General features: G+C 38.7%; 1 protein-coding gene across 3 annotated transcripts in view; it reads left to right on the forward strand.

The window, feature by feature from the left end:
* Positions 1 to 17111, forward strand: part of COL14A1 (collagen type XIV alpha 1 chain) — a 207997-nt gene that overhangs the window by 145158 nt on the left and 45728 nt on the right. For all 3 annotated transcript variants that reach the window (XM_040625803.1, XM_008689298.2, XM_040625802.1), the window contains exons 37-40: positions 10345 to 10398; positions 13785 to 13880; positions 15025 to 15078; positions 15633 to 15686. In XM_040625803.1, the coding sequence (XP_040481737.1) occupies positions 10345 to 10398; positions 13785 to 13880; positions 15025 to 15078; positions 15633 to 15686 (258 nt within the window). The remainder of the gene's footprint in view (positions 1 to 10344; positions 10399 to 13784; positions 13881 to 15024; positions 15079 to 15632; positions 15687 to 17111) is intronic.

Below are 17111 nucleotides of genomic sequence, written 5' to 3' on the forward strand. Positions count from 1 at the left end.
GGGGGGCGGTGAGGGAGAAGGAGGAGGAGGGAAGGGGGGAGAGAGAAAGAAAACATTTTTTGTAAAATATAAAAATGTATATAAACGCACTACCTGGCTCTTTGAATTTACGTGATGAATCTTTCCATTTCATGGGTTTAAGTGCTCATTTTCTGTCTGACCTGTTAACCTGGGGTTATGGGTGTTTCCTTAAGGTGATAGAGTTGGTCTGTGGTTAGGAATTGGTAAATGGATCGAGGCAGAAAGACAGAAAAAACAGGGAGGAGAAGCACAAGCAAATAAAGAAATCCAGACCTTGTAGGAGGAATATTCTGATGTCTCACCAGCCCTTGCACGCTGGCTGACGGGAGGCAGGCGGGCCTGCCAACATGCATGCAGCAGATCACACAGGCAGCGTGAGGGTTCACTCCAGCTTGGGCCGCCCACCAGAATTTTCCCTCATCTGTGTACCACATTTCCTGAGCTGAACAAAAAGGAAGAGAACCTACTGAATGTATCTGAAATACATCCCAGCAGCTTCTCCCTTACCTTTGGCACATAGAACATTCTTTCAAGTGCAGATGTAGAACCCAAGTCTTTTTTTTTTTTTTTTTTTGAACAGAAAACTCTTTATTCCAAAGAAGCCAATGTGGAATGATGGTAAAAGCATTAAAATTTAAATCATAAGACTAGGCAAGTCTCTGAACCACTGTGAGCCTCCCTTTCCTCATATATAAACTAGCACCCACCTCTCTGACATTCTGAGAATATACAAGATAATATGTATATAAGTATTCGTGCATTATGAAACTTCAGTCAAATGTAAGGGTTTGTCCTCGGTTTAATCTTGGAATTGGAAACACAGATTTATTTTCAACTGTGTATAGCTTGCTTTTTTTTTTTTTTTTTAACCCAAAAGTATGTCTTTGAGGAGCATCTGCGTGGAGCAATTAAGCATCTGACTCTTGGTTTCGGCTCATCTCATGACCTCAGAATTGTGAGATCAAGCCTTGTGTGGTCCCCTCTGCATTCTTGCTCTCTCTCTCTAATAAATAGATAAATATTTTTTAAAAAGTTATGTCTTTGAACCTTATCAAAGGTAATGCACATTGTTCCATTATATAAACTAGAGTTTATTGACCCATAACTCTGGAGTATTTCCCTACTACTCTATTATTACAGTGAACATCCTTTGTATGTCTCTGCAAACATGAGTTGAGGGCCCTTACAATAACCCACAGGATCAGATTTGTTGGAGAATAAGGAGGGTGTATCTCCAACTTCATGAAGAAACCACTAATTGCCTTTCCAGATGGTTGTCCCAATATCTTCTCCCACAAACTCTAGAAGAGGTCTGGTTTCCCTGCATCTCACGAGCACAGTGATGTTGCCAGATTCAAGAGCTATCACTTATCTGATGAGTGTAAAACCCTGTGGTTTTTGTTTTATTTTATTCGTTTATTTATTTTTCTTGAGAGAGAGAGAGAGAAAATAAGCAGGAAAGGGCAGAGGGAGAGAGAGAATCATAAGCAGACTCCACGCCCAGCACGGGGCGCAACTTGGGGCTTGATCTCAAGACCCTGAGATCATGACCTGAGCTGAAATCAAGAGTCAACCACCTGAGCCCCCCAGGCGCCCTTGTGGTTGACATTTTAAATGACTTTCCCTTCGTGCTAGTAAGATGGAGCAGTTTTTCATTTGTCTCTGAGTCATTTGGATCCCTTTCTATGTAAATACCTGTTTATAAACTTTTCTGGGATTTTGTTGTGCAGATTTTTTGCTTATTAGTTTCTAAGTGGTTTTATGTATTCTGGACACTTATCCTTTATTAATGATATGGTTTGCAAATATCATTTCCTGGTCTGTGGCTTGCTTGTTGTTGTTCATGGGACCTTTTTATTGTCTAGAAATTTTAAGGCCAGTGTAGTTAAATTTAATATTTCTGTGAGCTATTATTTTTTATGTTTTTCTTTACTCCTTTTTAGCCATGTTTCTCTTAGAAGTGTCTCTTTAAATTTCCGATCATATGTGCAGTTTATATATCTTTTATATTAATTTTATTGCATGTTTTTATGGAAGATAGTCTGCATAGTACCAGCTTTTGGACATTTGTTGGTTCTTTGACATTTGCTTTGTGGCCTTTTGTCAAGTTTTACAGCTGTTCCATGTATGCTTTAGAAGAATGTGTGTTTTCTAATTGTGGAGTTCAGAATTCTAAATACAAATATCCAGTAAGTCAAACTGTCAGTTGTGTGGTTAGTATCTTCTTTATCTGCATTAATTCTTTATCTTTCAATTGCTGAGATAGATGTTTAAAATCTTCTACTTCAATTTCAATCTGTCAAATTTTGTTTGTAATTCTGCATCGTGTGTACATCCTGAGATTGTGTTACAGTGTACAAAAATCGAGAACGATCATCTTGCTAGTGACTTTTCTCTTTTGGATTATTTTTGTGGTATATATGTATATTTTTTTAATTTAAATTCAATCAGCCAACATAGAGTATGTCATTAGTTTCAGATGCAGAGTTCAATTAATTCATCAGTTGCATATAACACCCAGTGCTCATCACATCACATACCCTCCTTAAGGCCCATTTTCTTCATCCTTTTAGTTTCAGCCTTTCTGTTGTCTTGATGTTTGAGATGTGTTCTGTTTAAATAGTATATGGCTAGGTTTTATTTTCAGTCTGGTTTTGCAGGTTTTTTTAGAGTTTAGTCCATTCACTCTATTATTTGTGATAATTAACCTCTTTGGGCAAATATCCCATTATCTGTCCCCTTAGTTTTTGCTTTCTATTCATCCCACGTGATATATATGTGGTTTTCTTGGTTGGTTGAGGTTTTGTCTACTTATTTACACTTTTTGGCTTTTCGTTGTTATTCTTTTCTTCTCCCCTCCACTCACCTGGAAATTTTGCTCTCTGTAGCTGTTCTTTTAGTTGTCAACCAAGAGATTTTAACAAACATATTTAGCTTGACAAAGTCTCAAAAGAATCAAGATTTTCATCCTTATTTCAACAGATATGATACTCTTGGAATTTTTTTCTCTTGGACCATCCTTTTTATAATTTATGCACTGTTGCTATCAGGTATTTTGATACTTTTTTTAACATCACAAACTAGACATTTTATTAGTACTTGTTATAAATTACTATGTGTTAAGACTTGTCTCCATACTTGCTATTTCTTTGCTCATGGTATCTTCCAGTATCATTTTTATTTCTCCTGGATACACACTTTGGATGTTCCATTTATTTATTTATTTATTTATTTATTTATTTATTCATTCATTCATTCATTCATTCATTCATTCATAAGAGAGAGAGAGTGCAGTCATGCAGGAGAAAGGACAGAGAGAGGGGGATGGAGAGAATCTCAAGCAGACTTCCCACTGAGCGTAGAGCCCTCCACATGGCTCGATCTCAGGACCACAAGGTCATGACCAGAGCCAAAACAAAGAGTCGGACACTTAACCCACTGTGCCACCCAGGTGCCCCAAGATGTTCCTTTAATGAGAGACTATTGATAGTCAATTTTTAATTTTTTTCATCACCAAATGCTTTTGTTTCCCATATTATCAAAAGATAGTTTTGATGGTTGTTACAGAGATCGTTGATTGTACCCTCATTGCCACTGCTTCTTTTTCGCAGCAGAATTCCCCGAGTTCTAGCTAAGCACACGGCCATTCAGCTAGAGACTTGACTTCTTGGCATCTGTACAAGTAGATATCACCTTATGACCAAGTTCTGGCCAGTGAGAGAAAAGGGATATGCAATCAACCTAGAAGTTGTTCTTAAGTGAAAACAAAATAACTTCCTTATCCATTCTCACCTCTCTCAACATGCTACTCTGGGAACACGTAATGGTTCACTTTAGCAAGCAGTGCAGAGCAATAGAATTAAAGCACCCGAGCTTGCAGGCTGCCTTGTGTGGTAAAGCTACTCTACTACAACGAACCAGTTATCAGCTCGGGTTTTAATGTAAGAGAATAATAAGCCTCCTGTCTTGTTTAAAAATTTTTTAATATTGGCCTTAATTAAAGCAGTGAGACAACTTTCCAAACTAATAAACGGGAAGATCTTATTTTCAAGATCCCTTTGTCTTTAGTGATCAGAAGTTTCGCCACGCTCTGCTCTGGTGCGGGGTTTTTGATGAAGACAATCTGCCATTTTGGAAAACTTATGACTTCATGAGTTTGAATGGCAATGTTTCTCGTTAAATTTGGAGTTTTCTTAGTCACTATCTCTTCGATAATTGCCTCTCTCCTATCATCTCGATTACGTTTTTCTGAAGCTCAACTGATGTACTTTCTTACTCTCATGTCTCTTAACCTTTTTTATTTATTTCTGCTTGTATCTCCAGGCTTCTTCTATGTAATTTCTTCAAATTTAGTTTCTAGTGTATTCTGTCTTTAGCTATGTTTAATATGCTACTTAACCTATCCATTGTATTTCTGATTTTGATGACTATATTTAGCACAGCTAGAAGTTATATTTGGTTCCTTTTCAAACCTTCCAGGCATTTCTATAGTCTTTCTTCTCTTGTAACACTTCAAAACTATTTTTTCTTTCAATATTTTAAATACAGTTTATTTTTTATCTGATCATGTCAATATCTGCATTGTGTGTGGTTCTGAGTCTGCCATTTTTTTTCTGCTGATGTTACTCATGCTATCTTGTTTCCACATGTATTTTGTGAATTTTTTTGGTGTATATTTGAGTTTGTATTACTTGAAATTTTATCTTGGGGGATATTTTGAGCCAGTTTTGAGCTGTATTCCTCCAGAGAATATCTGTGCTTGCTTCTGCTAAGCTCCTGGGTAGACAACCAACTGAAATCCACCTTAGACATTTGACTTTGGAGTTTTGTTTGCTCCTGAGTGTATGAATTCTGATCCCTAGATTGTATGAGAATCAGCTTCTGGGTAATATTTCTTAGCAAAGACATTTCCTACTCCTCCCATAGCTACATTGGGAACAACATCTTGGTCATCCACCTGCTATTTTTTATTTTTTATTTTTTTTCCTATCTGATTCACAGGGAAGACTTTCAAATTCCTCAGCTTTAAAGAACATTTCATTTTCCACCCTGCCCCCACCTATCACAGGCTCAAGTTCATATTTCCTTGCTCTGTGTAGGCTATAAAATACAAACTTTGCAGCAACCCTGAACCATTTTCCCCATCCTTCCCCAGGGCAGTCTCTGAGCACACACTTGCTTCTCTGGTTTTTGTTTCTTCTTCCTGCCTGGCATTTCTGCGTTCAGTTTTTAATTACAATGATGTTTATTTTATTTTAAGCAGCATTAATAAGCTTTTTTAGCTGGAGGGTTTTCAAGTTTTTTCATCTGCAATACTGCTGGGACAAGTTATAAAATATTCACATATGACCTAAGAGTCAAACTTTGTAATGAGAAAAAAGCAGCAGAGAAGTGAAAGAGAAGACTTGAGTTCTGACTTAGAAAGATGTAAAAGAGGAGAAACGCTATTGAAATTTTCAAATATTTAAAGTATAATAAACTATTCAAGAAATGGTATCCCAAACAATATGCAATAAACCCTGTCTAATGATTTAATATAGTTGTGATTATTTTCAAATTCAAGAATTCACACAGTGGTGTTTGGTGCCAATAAAGCTACGGAAGAGCCGTAGGAAGGCCTGGGTGAATGAACCATATTCCCTTTGCCTAGACTAACCCTTTCTTCCTTTTTTTTAATTTTTTTATTTTTGTGGGTTATTTTTTATTTATTTATTTATTTTATTTAATGATTTTTATTATATTATGTTAGTCACCATACAGTACATCCCCGGTTTCCGACGTAAAGTTCGATGATTCATTAGTTGCGTATAACACCCAGTGCACCATGCAATACATGCCCTCCTTACTACCCATCACCAGCCTATCCCATTCCCCCACCCCCCTCCCCTCTGAGGCCCTCAGTTTGTTTCTCATAGTCCATAGTCTCTCATGTTTCATTCCCCCTTCTGATTACCCCCCCTTTCTTTATCCCTTTCTTCCCCTACCGATCATCCTAGTTCTTATGTTCCATAGATGAGAGAAATCATATGATAGTTGTCTTCCTCTGCTTGACTTATTTCACTTAGCATTATCTCCTCCAGTGCCGTCCATGTTGCAGCAAATGTTGAGAATTCGTTCTTTCTGATAGCTGAGTAATATTCCATTGTATATATGGACCACAACTTCTTAATCCAGTCATCTGTTGAAGGGCATCTCGGCTCCTTCCACGCTTTGGCTATTGTGGACAATGCTGCTATGAACATTGGGGTGCATATGGCCCTTCTCTTCACTACGTCTGTATCTTTGGGGTAAACACCCAGTAGTGCAATTGCTGGATCATAGGGTAGCTCAATTTTTAACTTTTTAAGGGACCGCCACACTGTTTTCCAGAGTGGCTGTACCAACTTACATTCCCACCAACAATGTAGGAGGGATCCCCTTTCTCCACATCCTCTCCAACAATTGTTGCTTCTTGCCTTGTCTATTTTTGCCATTCTAACTGGCGTAAGGTGGTATCTCAGTGTGGTTTTGATTTGAATTTCCCTGATGGCTAATGATTTTGAACATTTTTTCATGTGTCTGTTAGCCATTTGTATGTCTTAATTGGAAAAGTGTCTGTTCATATCTTCTGCCCATTTTTTGATTTGTTTATTTGTTTCTCGTGTATTAAGTTTGAGAAGTTCTTTGTAGATCTTGGATACCAGTCCTTTATCTGTAGTGTCATTTGCAAATATATTCTCCCATTCCGTGGGCTGCCTCTTAGTTTTTCTGACTGTTTCCTTGGCTGTGCAGAAGCTTTTTATCTTGATGAAGTCCCATAAGTTCATTTTATCTTTTGTTTCTCTTGCCTTTGGAGATGTCATGAAAAAGGTTGCTTTGGCCGATTAGACTAACCCTTTCTTAGTAAAAGGATGGAAGTTAAAAAAAAAAAAAAAAGGATGGAGGTTAACATCCACAAAAATGTATTGAATTCTTGTCATGTGCTCAGTGTTGACGGTTAAGGATAAGGTGCAAAATAAGTTACAAATATAAAAGTTTTGAGGCTTTTAGACACGGTGCCTCTGACATGAATAGCTGTGAGACAAATTATCATATTTCAACAAAACCTGCAGTTAAAAACCAATCATTAAAGATGCACAGAAAAAATTAAAGAGTTCGGGCCAGAATGATATATTAATTGGGATGAATTGCACTTGCTTCAAGGAACAGAACATTTGACTGATACAGTAGTATAAACAGATGTTTAAATATTTATTGTTTGCTCAACAAAAGATTTAGAGGTGGATGATCCCAAGGACCTAAGCTTGTCCCAGTTTCCCACTTTCCTTTCTATAGGCTTGTGGCCTGTTGATCACATTAGCCCAAAGTGGTTAATGTGCCCATTCCTGGTTGCAAAGGGGACTGGGCAAGCAAATCCATCTTTTTTAGTCTTGTAGTAGGAGAAATAAAATGGAGAAGGGAGTCAGGAAAGACTGTTTGGTAACCAACCAAAAGTGTCTGCCACTCTGGGAAAAAATATTTGCATCCCATGTAACAGTGAAAGGTGTGGTATCCAAATATATGAAGAATTTCTACACATTAAAGAGAAGGAGACATGTAACCCATTAGAAAACTGAGTAAAGTACAGAAATAGGTAGTTGCATTGAGATGAAATGCAAATGGAAAATGTTATGAAAAGATGCCCCATTAGAGTAGTGTTTAGGGAAATGAAAATTAAAATACGAGTAAAATATTATTTTTACCAATTAGTTTGATCACAATGTAAAGTTTGACAGCATTGTGGGGGAGGAAAAATAATTTTCCCTCTACTCTTCTGGGTTCCTGGCTAAGACACCCCTTTAATAAAAAGACAGATTAGCAGAAGAGAAACAATCTAGAGTTTAATAACATGCATACCTCCTGTATACGTGGAAGATACCCAGGAAAACTAAGTAACTCCCCAAAGTGGTTGAAGCCATCACTTTAAATATCATCTTCAGCTAAAGACGATGGGGGGGGAGGGGGTCATTGGGGATAGGGGGTATGTTTGGGGAGGTTACCAGGAAAGGCATAGCAAACAAGGGTGAGGCTATTATGCAGATCCCAGTCTCTGTCTTCTTCATAAGTAAGTTTCTAGAGATTTAGAGTCCTCCCTTCCTTCCTGGTACAAAGAGGGAGACACTGTTACAAATGGAGACTTCTCTTATAAATATAAATGTCTCATAAAACTTTTACTCGGTTTTTGGTTTTCAGGGCTTCTCCTGTGTCTGCAGTTTCTTAAATAATCCTTGTGCCTGAGAGGCACACTGTGAGGTGACAAATTCTGCTCCCCTTCAATATTGAGTGGTGACTAAGGTTTAGAGAAGGAGGAACCCTCTTAAACTCTTGGTAGATGAGTAAACTGACACAGCTTTTTGGAGCACAGTTTGATATTATATCTGCCTACCCATCAAATTTCATTTATAATTCTACTTGTTGATATCCTAAATATTAATATTTGTACTTAAATATTAAAGTTTGTACTTAAGGGCTGTATAAGGATGTTAATTGCAGAAGTGTTTAAACAGGAAAAAAAAAAGTGTGAGAAAACCCTATGTTTCCAATAATGAAGAATGGTTAAACAAACAATTATATAATCCAAGGTTTGGAAAACTACACAACTCATTCAGAATAAGTTAAATCATATGTTATGTCATGGAAAAGAATCTCTAAAACACATTGTTAAAAAACTTAGAAGTATGTAAACAGTGTGATGTCACATATGTAATTTATAATATATCATATGATAGCACAAAAATACTATAGGTAATATTTTCTATAGGTACATACATATATGCAATTTTATAATTGTATTTTAAAAGTCTGGAAGAGGGGCGCCCAGGTGGCTCAGTGGGTTAAGCATCTGCCTTCAGCTCAGGTCATGATCTCAGGGTCCTGGGATCAGCCCACATGGGGTTCACTGCTCAGTGGGAGAGTTTGCTTGTCCCTCTCCCTCTGCCCTTCCCCCTGCTTGTGCTCTCTCGTGAGCTCTCTCTCCAATAAATAAAATCTTTTTTTTTTAAGATTTTATTTATTTATTTGACAGAGGGACAGCCAGTGAGAGAGGGTACACAAGCAGGGGGAGTGGGAGAGGAAGAAGCAGGCTCCCAGCAGAGCAGGGAGCCTGACATGGGGCTTGATCCCAGGACCCTGGGATCACACCCTGAGCCAAAGGCAGATGCTTAACGACTGAGCCACCCAGGTGCGCCTCCAATAAATAAAATCTTGAAAAAAAAAAAAAAGAAGTCTGGAAGATAAGCAACCAGGTGTTATTGGGGAGGGGATTGAATTTAAGTGGTTAAAAGAAGCTGGAAGAAACCTTAAAGCTCACCCAATCCAATCTTTTCCCAAGTGATGCAAGTGTTTTGCTGACGGTACACAAAATGTTTTCCAGGAGTCACGTGTGTAGCAGGAAATAAATCGAAATCACACACTGAGAGAGCTATTCCATTTTCAATGAGCTTTTAATCCTTCTGCTCAGGTGAAAGAGATATTCTCAGTCTGGTGCACACTAATACTTACTTGTCTCCCTTTTTAACAAAGAACAAGCCCATGGCTCACAGACTTCAATAGGAACAAAATCTAGCTAAATTTAATAACATTATTTATAGTATATTTTCAAGGTTACATTCTATTCTTAATAAGTAACGCATTTTTCCATTAACTATAGTGCTATACTATTTGCTTTTAAGATTAGATTTAAGTGAAATAGTGAGTCAATTGAAAAATATTCAGTGTATACACGTATATATTTATGCACATATATACAAAGAATATGTTTGCAAGAATACATATACACATACATATATATCTAGATAAAGAAAATGATATTAAGTAATTGTGCAGATGGCGCGTTAATAGGGCAAAAATATTAGGGAAAATACAAATAACTGAAGTTTCAGTAACACTGATTAGCCTTTTATGGTGTAAATAAAATTAAATTGTTACTATTTTTAGATGCTTTTTACAATTTAATTAAATAATCTCAAAGTTGTGGTGTAAGACACAATTTTAGATTAGCAGTGTATTTTATTTGTGTCCATTAATAGTAGTTGTCTTACACACTAAATTTCAAAATACTGAAGCTTTTTTTAATTTGAAAGCATTTGGCCTAGAAAGCTTTCTCAAACTATGAAATCATCAGCAGGAAGAGGTGAGTCTAGGTGGCAGATTTCCAGTGAAGGATCATAATGAGTATGTACCATTACACAATGAGTTGGACTTTATTCAAAATAAGACTTACATAATCCATATTTTTGAAGAAAATGGATGAAACATGCTGTTTAAGACTTGTCTTTGTGCTAATACTTAACATCTGTTTGCCAGGGTGGTCCAGGACTCCGAGGACCAAAGGGCCAACGAGGTGAACAGGGTCCAAAGGTAATTTTCTCTCTGTCTCTCTGTATCTCTGTCTGTCTCATATCTAGCAATAATATAATTTTGGAGTTCAGTACTGTTTACCCTTTGCAGTCCGGAACCCCTTATGTTTTTGTGGAAAGTTGTGTCTAAGTCTTTTCCTTTATTCTTAAAGACTTCTGTTTTTTCATAAAAATACTTAAGAACTCAGTGAAAGAAAGGTTGGTTTCCAGGTCAAAAATAGAATGTCAGTGTTCTGAGTGGTTTAGTTTCCAAGGTAGTGTTCTTTCGTGTATATTCTTCTCATTGTCTACCTACAACAAAGTAGAGAGAAAACTGAATCACAACTAGGCAGCACTCCTTTCCATGTAATTTCTCAAGTTTTAGAGTCCTACTCCCTCCCCACAATGTATAATCAAACACACAGCTCTGTTTTCCTTTCTCACTGCCCAGGGCCACCATGTGTGCTGGGGTAGGCCACAAAGGCACCAGCTGAGACGACCAAGCCTTGCCAAACCATGTCCAGGCACACGTTTTCCTAGTTTGCACAAAGGCGCCCTAACGGATGGGCAGAAACCCAGCCACTAATTGAATTCAGGTCTCACCATCTTCTATCTGGCTTTTGGCAAATCTTCTAACTGGTCTCCTGGCTCCAGTGCTTTTGATTTTCTGATGGATTCTTCACATCTGCCCCCAGATTTATTTCTTTAAAGTTATGCTGGGCCATATCATACTTTTAAATCTGTAGTCATATGCTATTGTCCTGAGAAGGCAATTCACCTTCCTTGGCGTGGCATTCAAGGCCCTCTATAATTTGACCCCCTGTTTCATTTGCACCTGTTGCCCCATGATCTCCTCTCCACCCACCTTGCAGTCTTGACTTACTGCTTCAATATGGTCACTTACTCAATTTGCATGGTATTTTTGCATGGGGAAGAGAACATTGCAAAAAATTTTACTATAAAACTGGAAACAAGTGAAGCAAGGTAGGAGCTTATATGGGGAGGAAGGAAGTAAATGAAAGAAGACTGAAGCTAATGAGTCACTAGCCAACTCAAAACTCATGAGATATCTTCTTTGTTGTTTGTTTGATTTTCTGAGATTGTAACACATATCTTAGGCATAGACTTGATGTTTCTTACCTGGCTCTCTCTCTTATGGTCCTACAAGGAAGGCCAGTGATTTGAAAGCCTCTTTTCAGACAGCAATACACTGGGTCTTCCTCAGTTCCACCTCAGCACAGTGCCCAGGAGCTCCTGTTGATTCTGCATTCCTCCTCCCATTGGGTTCCCGGCATGATCCCATGGTTTTCCCACATTCTCACTGGATGATGATTCTGATCATGAAGACTTGTTAGGAGTTCAAAGATGTTTGATGATCCCAACATTGACCCCTTACCTCTGATAATCCATTTCCACAGGACCACTGCTGATGGGGTTATTTTTACATGATGATTTTGATAAATCACAGATATCAGTACGAAGTGGTTTTAGGAAAATGTCTTGTTAGACAAAGAATGCCCACATGTCCACCAATGCCATAGTGTAGGAACAGATAAAGGATACCTTCCATATGGAAAGCCCTACGCTGTATTATTTTCCATTTTGTGGGTCCATCTTTTAGTTGTAGCAAACAATGAGAATTTAGAAGCTTAAAGCAACCCTGCTGCTGGGCTCTCCTAGTCATTTTTGTCTCATACTGTATAGAATAAAATGAGACCATATACTTTCTGCCCTTCTGCTCCATTCTCAGTTCCTCAATAATATTGAAGTGATAGATGATTAAATGATTATAAGCATTAACTAATATTTGTCAATTACTGGCTTGTCTCTTCCATCATATTTTTTTAGATCTAGCTACCTCTATCTTTCCTCCTCTTACACTATGTCTCTTGTAAGAATAGTTTTCATTTGTTTTCTGCATCCTCACTTCCAAAATAGTTTTTATGGGGGCGGTACATAAGTGTTCATAGCACCTTTATTCACAATAGCAAAATCGGGAAATGATTCAAATGTTCATTAATAGGTGAATGAACAATTTTCTGTGTGTCTATGCAATGGAGTACCATTCAGCAATTGAAAGGAACATACTATGGAAACATGCAACAAAAGTATGAACCCCAACACCACTCTGACACATGAAAGAAGCATGAACCGATGAAGTTCATAGTATATAATTCCATTTATATATAACCAGAATCATACTTAACCTGCATATGACTTCTATTCCTATAAGAATCCTGTAAAATTCTTCTTAAGATCACTGATTACCTCCTTGTTATCAAATCCACAGGCTATGGTTTAATTCCTATCTTACTTGAGATCTCTACAGCATTTGATATGGTTGGAGACCTTTCTATTAGAAATTTCCCCCCCTTTGGCCTTCCCTACACTGCTCAGGTTTCTCTTTCTCTCCCTTCTACCAGCTTTTCATCACATCTTTATCAGTTTCCTCTGTTACTGTCTCAACAGGCTCCTTAAGAACCTCACCCAAAAACACATCTTCAGCTACTCCAAAATCCATGCCAGCTCAGACATCCCTTGATCCCCAGACCATTGGACACGTCCACATGGTTACTCCCATGAAACTAAACCTTAGCTGACTATGCTCATTATCATCTTCTGTATTGCTTGCCCCAAGTAGTGGATTTGTCAACCTCCAATTTAACATGATATCCAGGTGTTGGAAGTCTTAGCTTATACTAGTTTTCACTGGAGTCCCAGGATGAAAGAAAGGAAAGAAGGGGTTGAGGATACAGTTTTTTGGATCTAAGATTACGGAGGAGATAGAGCTTTAGCTAAACCACAAGGTCCAAACTATGGAAATAAGAGTTGCTAATGTGATAGGACTGCCTGATCCTGAGGAGAAAGAAAATCAAGGAATATTGCACCAAGGGCAGGTCATTAGGCAGACATTAAAGAGGCACAGAAGGATGGTAGGATCAAGATGAAGAAGCAAACAGGGACTGGGGGCAAAGTCTTAGTAATGCAGGGGTGCCCCCAAGATGGGTAACAGACAGGGGTGGAGGTGGAGAGAATGTAGTTCAGCTGGAAGGTATGAACCTACATGCCACAGGCCAGGAGGGTGGTCTCGAAGTACTTCTGTCTCTTGGATTTGTTACGGAGCGTGGGGGGTCTAGTTACTCACATAGTTGGCATAGCCTTCTTATTTACGGAAGAAAAAAAATTATAGTTGAACAACCCCCATGTGTTTACTGCTTTGGTTTACTGATGACATCTTGTCTGGGAGGCGCACCATCTGAGGCATTTTGTCTTGCTATCCTATCAGCGTTTTGTGTCTTAGGAACATTTCTGTAAGGAAATAAATTATAAGTGCTCTAAGCAGAAATATCTTTTGAGTACTGAGATTCTAACTTACCTCTGAAATGATTTTCTTCTCTTGTGTTCCAGGGACCAGAGGGCCCTCGGGGTGACACAGGCCCTCCAGGACCTCAGGGTCCCCCTGGACCCCAAGGACCAAGTGGTCTGTCCATTCAAGGAATGCCTGTGAGTAGCATGTAAACATTTGGGTGGACTTTATTGTGTTCACTTTTTCATGAATTATAAAGAGTGAACTTTTGTCTTCTGTGCCCTTTACAATGAACCTCAGTCCCTTCCAACCCCTAAAGATAAGAATTGAGAAATGAAAGTAGTAACTGAAAGTTCATGAGTTCATTCATTAGTGAATTTTTTGTTAAGTGATGAGGGTATTTTACAAATAGATACATCCACACAGGGTAGGTTTGTCCATAAGCAAGTTGTCTAAGGAAAGAAAAGGGCTATGACATTTATTGTCCTTTTTCTTGTTGGATCAAATCCTTCATAGATGTAATAAAGTCTAAAAAGTAACAAATTCCAGTTGTTCATTATCTATTTGTAGTATTCATGGATATAGATTCATGGAAGCCATTTATTTCTGATTTTTATCTCGTGGGCATCAAAGGCCAGTGCACTTCGTTGGAGTTTCAGATTATAGACAGTGTACTTTGATACAGCCACTCTATTTGTATCACAGAAAGCAAATTTAATGCCACTCACTGATTTTCATTGATCTTCCTCTAGGGATCAAAATTTCAAGAGTAAAACCAATTTCTATTAATCAAAATTAATATTTGAAACAAACAAGCCTTTTAAGCACATTTTTAGCCATCTTTCTGCGCATATGATTATATCTCCCTTGCTGAGAAGTTTTCTGTTCCAGGGTTATTTTCACAGTTTAGAAAGCATTAGCATTCCAGTTATACAATTGCTACTACTACTACTAAGCCTTTGGTAGCCTTACCTGCTAGATTCCATTCGCATATCTTTCTAGCTAAAACAAAACCAAAACTCGAGGTAGATATGAACTTTAAAAATCTAAACTATCAATAGTATCAAACTGTTGAATCTCTCCTCCGCAGATGTACAGTATGGCCTCGGCCGTATCAGACTCTGTGTTCTGTGTTTAAACTGCTCTGCCGTATAAACGTTCAGCTCCGTAGGAATGCTTACACACGAGGGGTAGCATATGTGAGAAGTGAAACATGCTGTATTTGGATGTTAGTGTGAAAGCCAGTTACTGTTGAAAATGTTAGAACAGTCAGTGGAGAGAAAGAAAAGACGAAGAATTAACCCTATGTGAACTTAACCCCGAATGCCTTTGGCTGTTCAGGGTATGACGGGTGCTAAAGGAGAAAAAGGAGAGACTGGCCTTCCTGGCCCACAGGTATGAGTTTTACTTTTTAGTCTGCTAAAAAATAAAAAAATGCTTTTAGCTTGGGGTGCCTGGGTGGCTCAGTCAGTTAAGCGTCCGAGTCTTAATTTCCGCTCAGGTCATGATCTCAGGGTTGTGGGATCGAGCCCCACATCAGGCTCCAGGCTCCACATGGAGTCTGCTTAAGATTCTCTGTCTCTTTCTCCCTCTGCCCCTCCCCCAAATCCTCTTAGCTCAAGAGCCTTGCCAAGGTGGGGGGGGGGAGGGGAAGGCTATACCTTCTAAAGTCAGTTGTGATTTTAGCAGTAAGGGGTTTCTCTATTAAAGACTGTTAGCCTGTGTTCATTCACTTGAGTCGCTTCTGAGAGTCATACTGATGCTCCTGAGGGCGAGCATTGGTGGGGGACATTTCTTGCATACAAATAAGTTCTGGATTCTGAATTCACCTTCATGCTATTAGGTTTGTTTAGAGGCCTTGATCTATTTCAGAGAAGCTGGGTAGAAAGGCACTTGATTTCCGGTTTCCATGACTCTGACTTTTTTTTTTTTGTCCTTGCTCTACCTAGGGTGTCCCAGGAGGCATTGGTTCACCAGGACGTGATGGCTCTCCAGGCCAGAGGGTAAGGACCTGCCCAAGGTTGTTAGCACAATAGATTCCTTACCAAGACATTCTTTGTTTCTGATACTTTTCTATGCAAGGAAGTCAAACTAGGTGGTTTTTTCCCTTCTTATTTCTCCTGCTTGTCTACATTCTGCCTATCCTGTGTCTATTTCCCTTCACGGACATCTTCTACGTCCATTAGTTTCATCAAAACCCGAGGCCTTTCATCAAACCTTCCCAAATTGGCAACACCTCTTTCTGAATGTTCCCATAACCAGAATGCAATTTGCACTGAATTGCGTGCATTGGTTTAGCAGAATTTCCAGTTTTTTCCATTTTCTAGGCACAAACCTAAAGGAAATCAAGGATCCTAGGAGTGAATTTTAAGTATTAGGACTATCCACAGTGTTCTTCATTTATTTGATATATGTCAGTTGTCTAGTCTTTTAACCTGTTCATGTGGACAGCAGGGAAAGAAATTATAAGGATGGTCAGGACAGGAGTGAGCTAACATCCAGTGTTTGTCAACACGTTTTCACTAAGCCGGATTTAAAGTTCTTATACTCAAAGAGTTTGTAGCTTAGTGGGAGAATACCAGAGCCAAAGAAGAAACTGTAATGCGTGCTATGATGGGGTATTTGCAGAGCCCTATGAGGGTATGTATAAAGAATAGATAACTAAGCCAGACTCAGAGGGGTGGGGAAAGCTTCCTGGGTGAGGCACCATCGAGGCTGAGTTTCCAACAAGAGACAAAAATTAGCCAGGTGCATGAGGATAGGAAAATGATTACATGCAGAGAACAGAACCTATGAAGGCATGGAGAAGAAGAGGAGGTGGGCAATTTCCACTACTGCACAGAATTCAGTGTGGCTGGAGAGTAGGGTGCCGTGTGTGCACGTGTGTGTGCGTATCTTGTGTACACACATGTGCACACACTTAGATTTGGAAAGACTGTCAAGAAATGAAGCTGGACAGGTAAACACAAATTCAAGTAAATCCCCCCCCCCTTAAACTGTCACTGATTTAGGATGTGGGTGGCTCCACAGTTTCCCTCAAGACTGAATTATATGGAGTGGCAACCGCTTAGATCCAATCCAATGAAGGACAGCACATTTGTCATGCACTGGTTATTTTTGGTACAACTTGCCCACTGGGTTAGCAAATGATTGGCTGGAAGACTCACTTCTCTACTCAAACAAGACCCACCGTTAGCTCGGGGTGGCTATATGGCTCAAGAATAAGGAGATTGTTCGAGGCTTACATCGAAAACCGGGGATGTACTGTATGGTGACTAACATAATATAATAAAAAATCATTATAAAAAAAAAAAGAATAAGGAGATTGTTTTTCTATAGAAGTGTAGGTGTGGGGCCTTAAATTCCTTCCATGTTCTTTTTTTTTTTTTCACCAAACTTTCATTTGCTTAAAATCTGTTTAGTCTTTG

Source organism: Ursus maritimus, unplaced genomic scaffold (genome assembly GCF_017311325.1).
Source record: "Ursus maritimus isolate PB19 unplaced genomic scaffold, ASM1731132v1 scaffold_9, whole genome shotgun sequence".
Taxonomy (NCBI): Eukaryota; Metazoa; Chordata; class Mammalia; order Carnivora; family Ursidae; genus Ursus; species Ursus maritimus.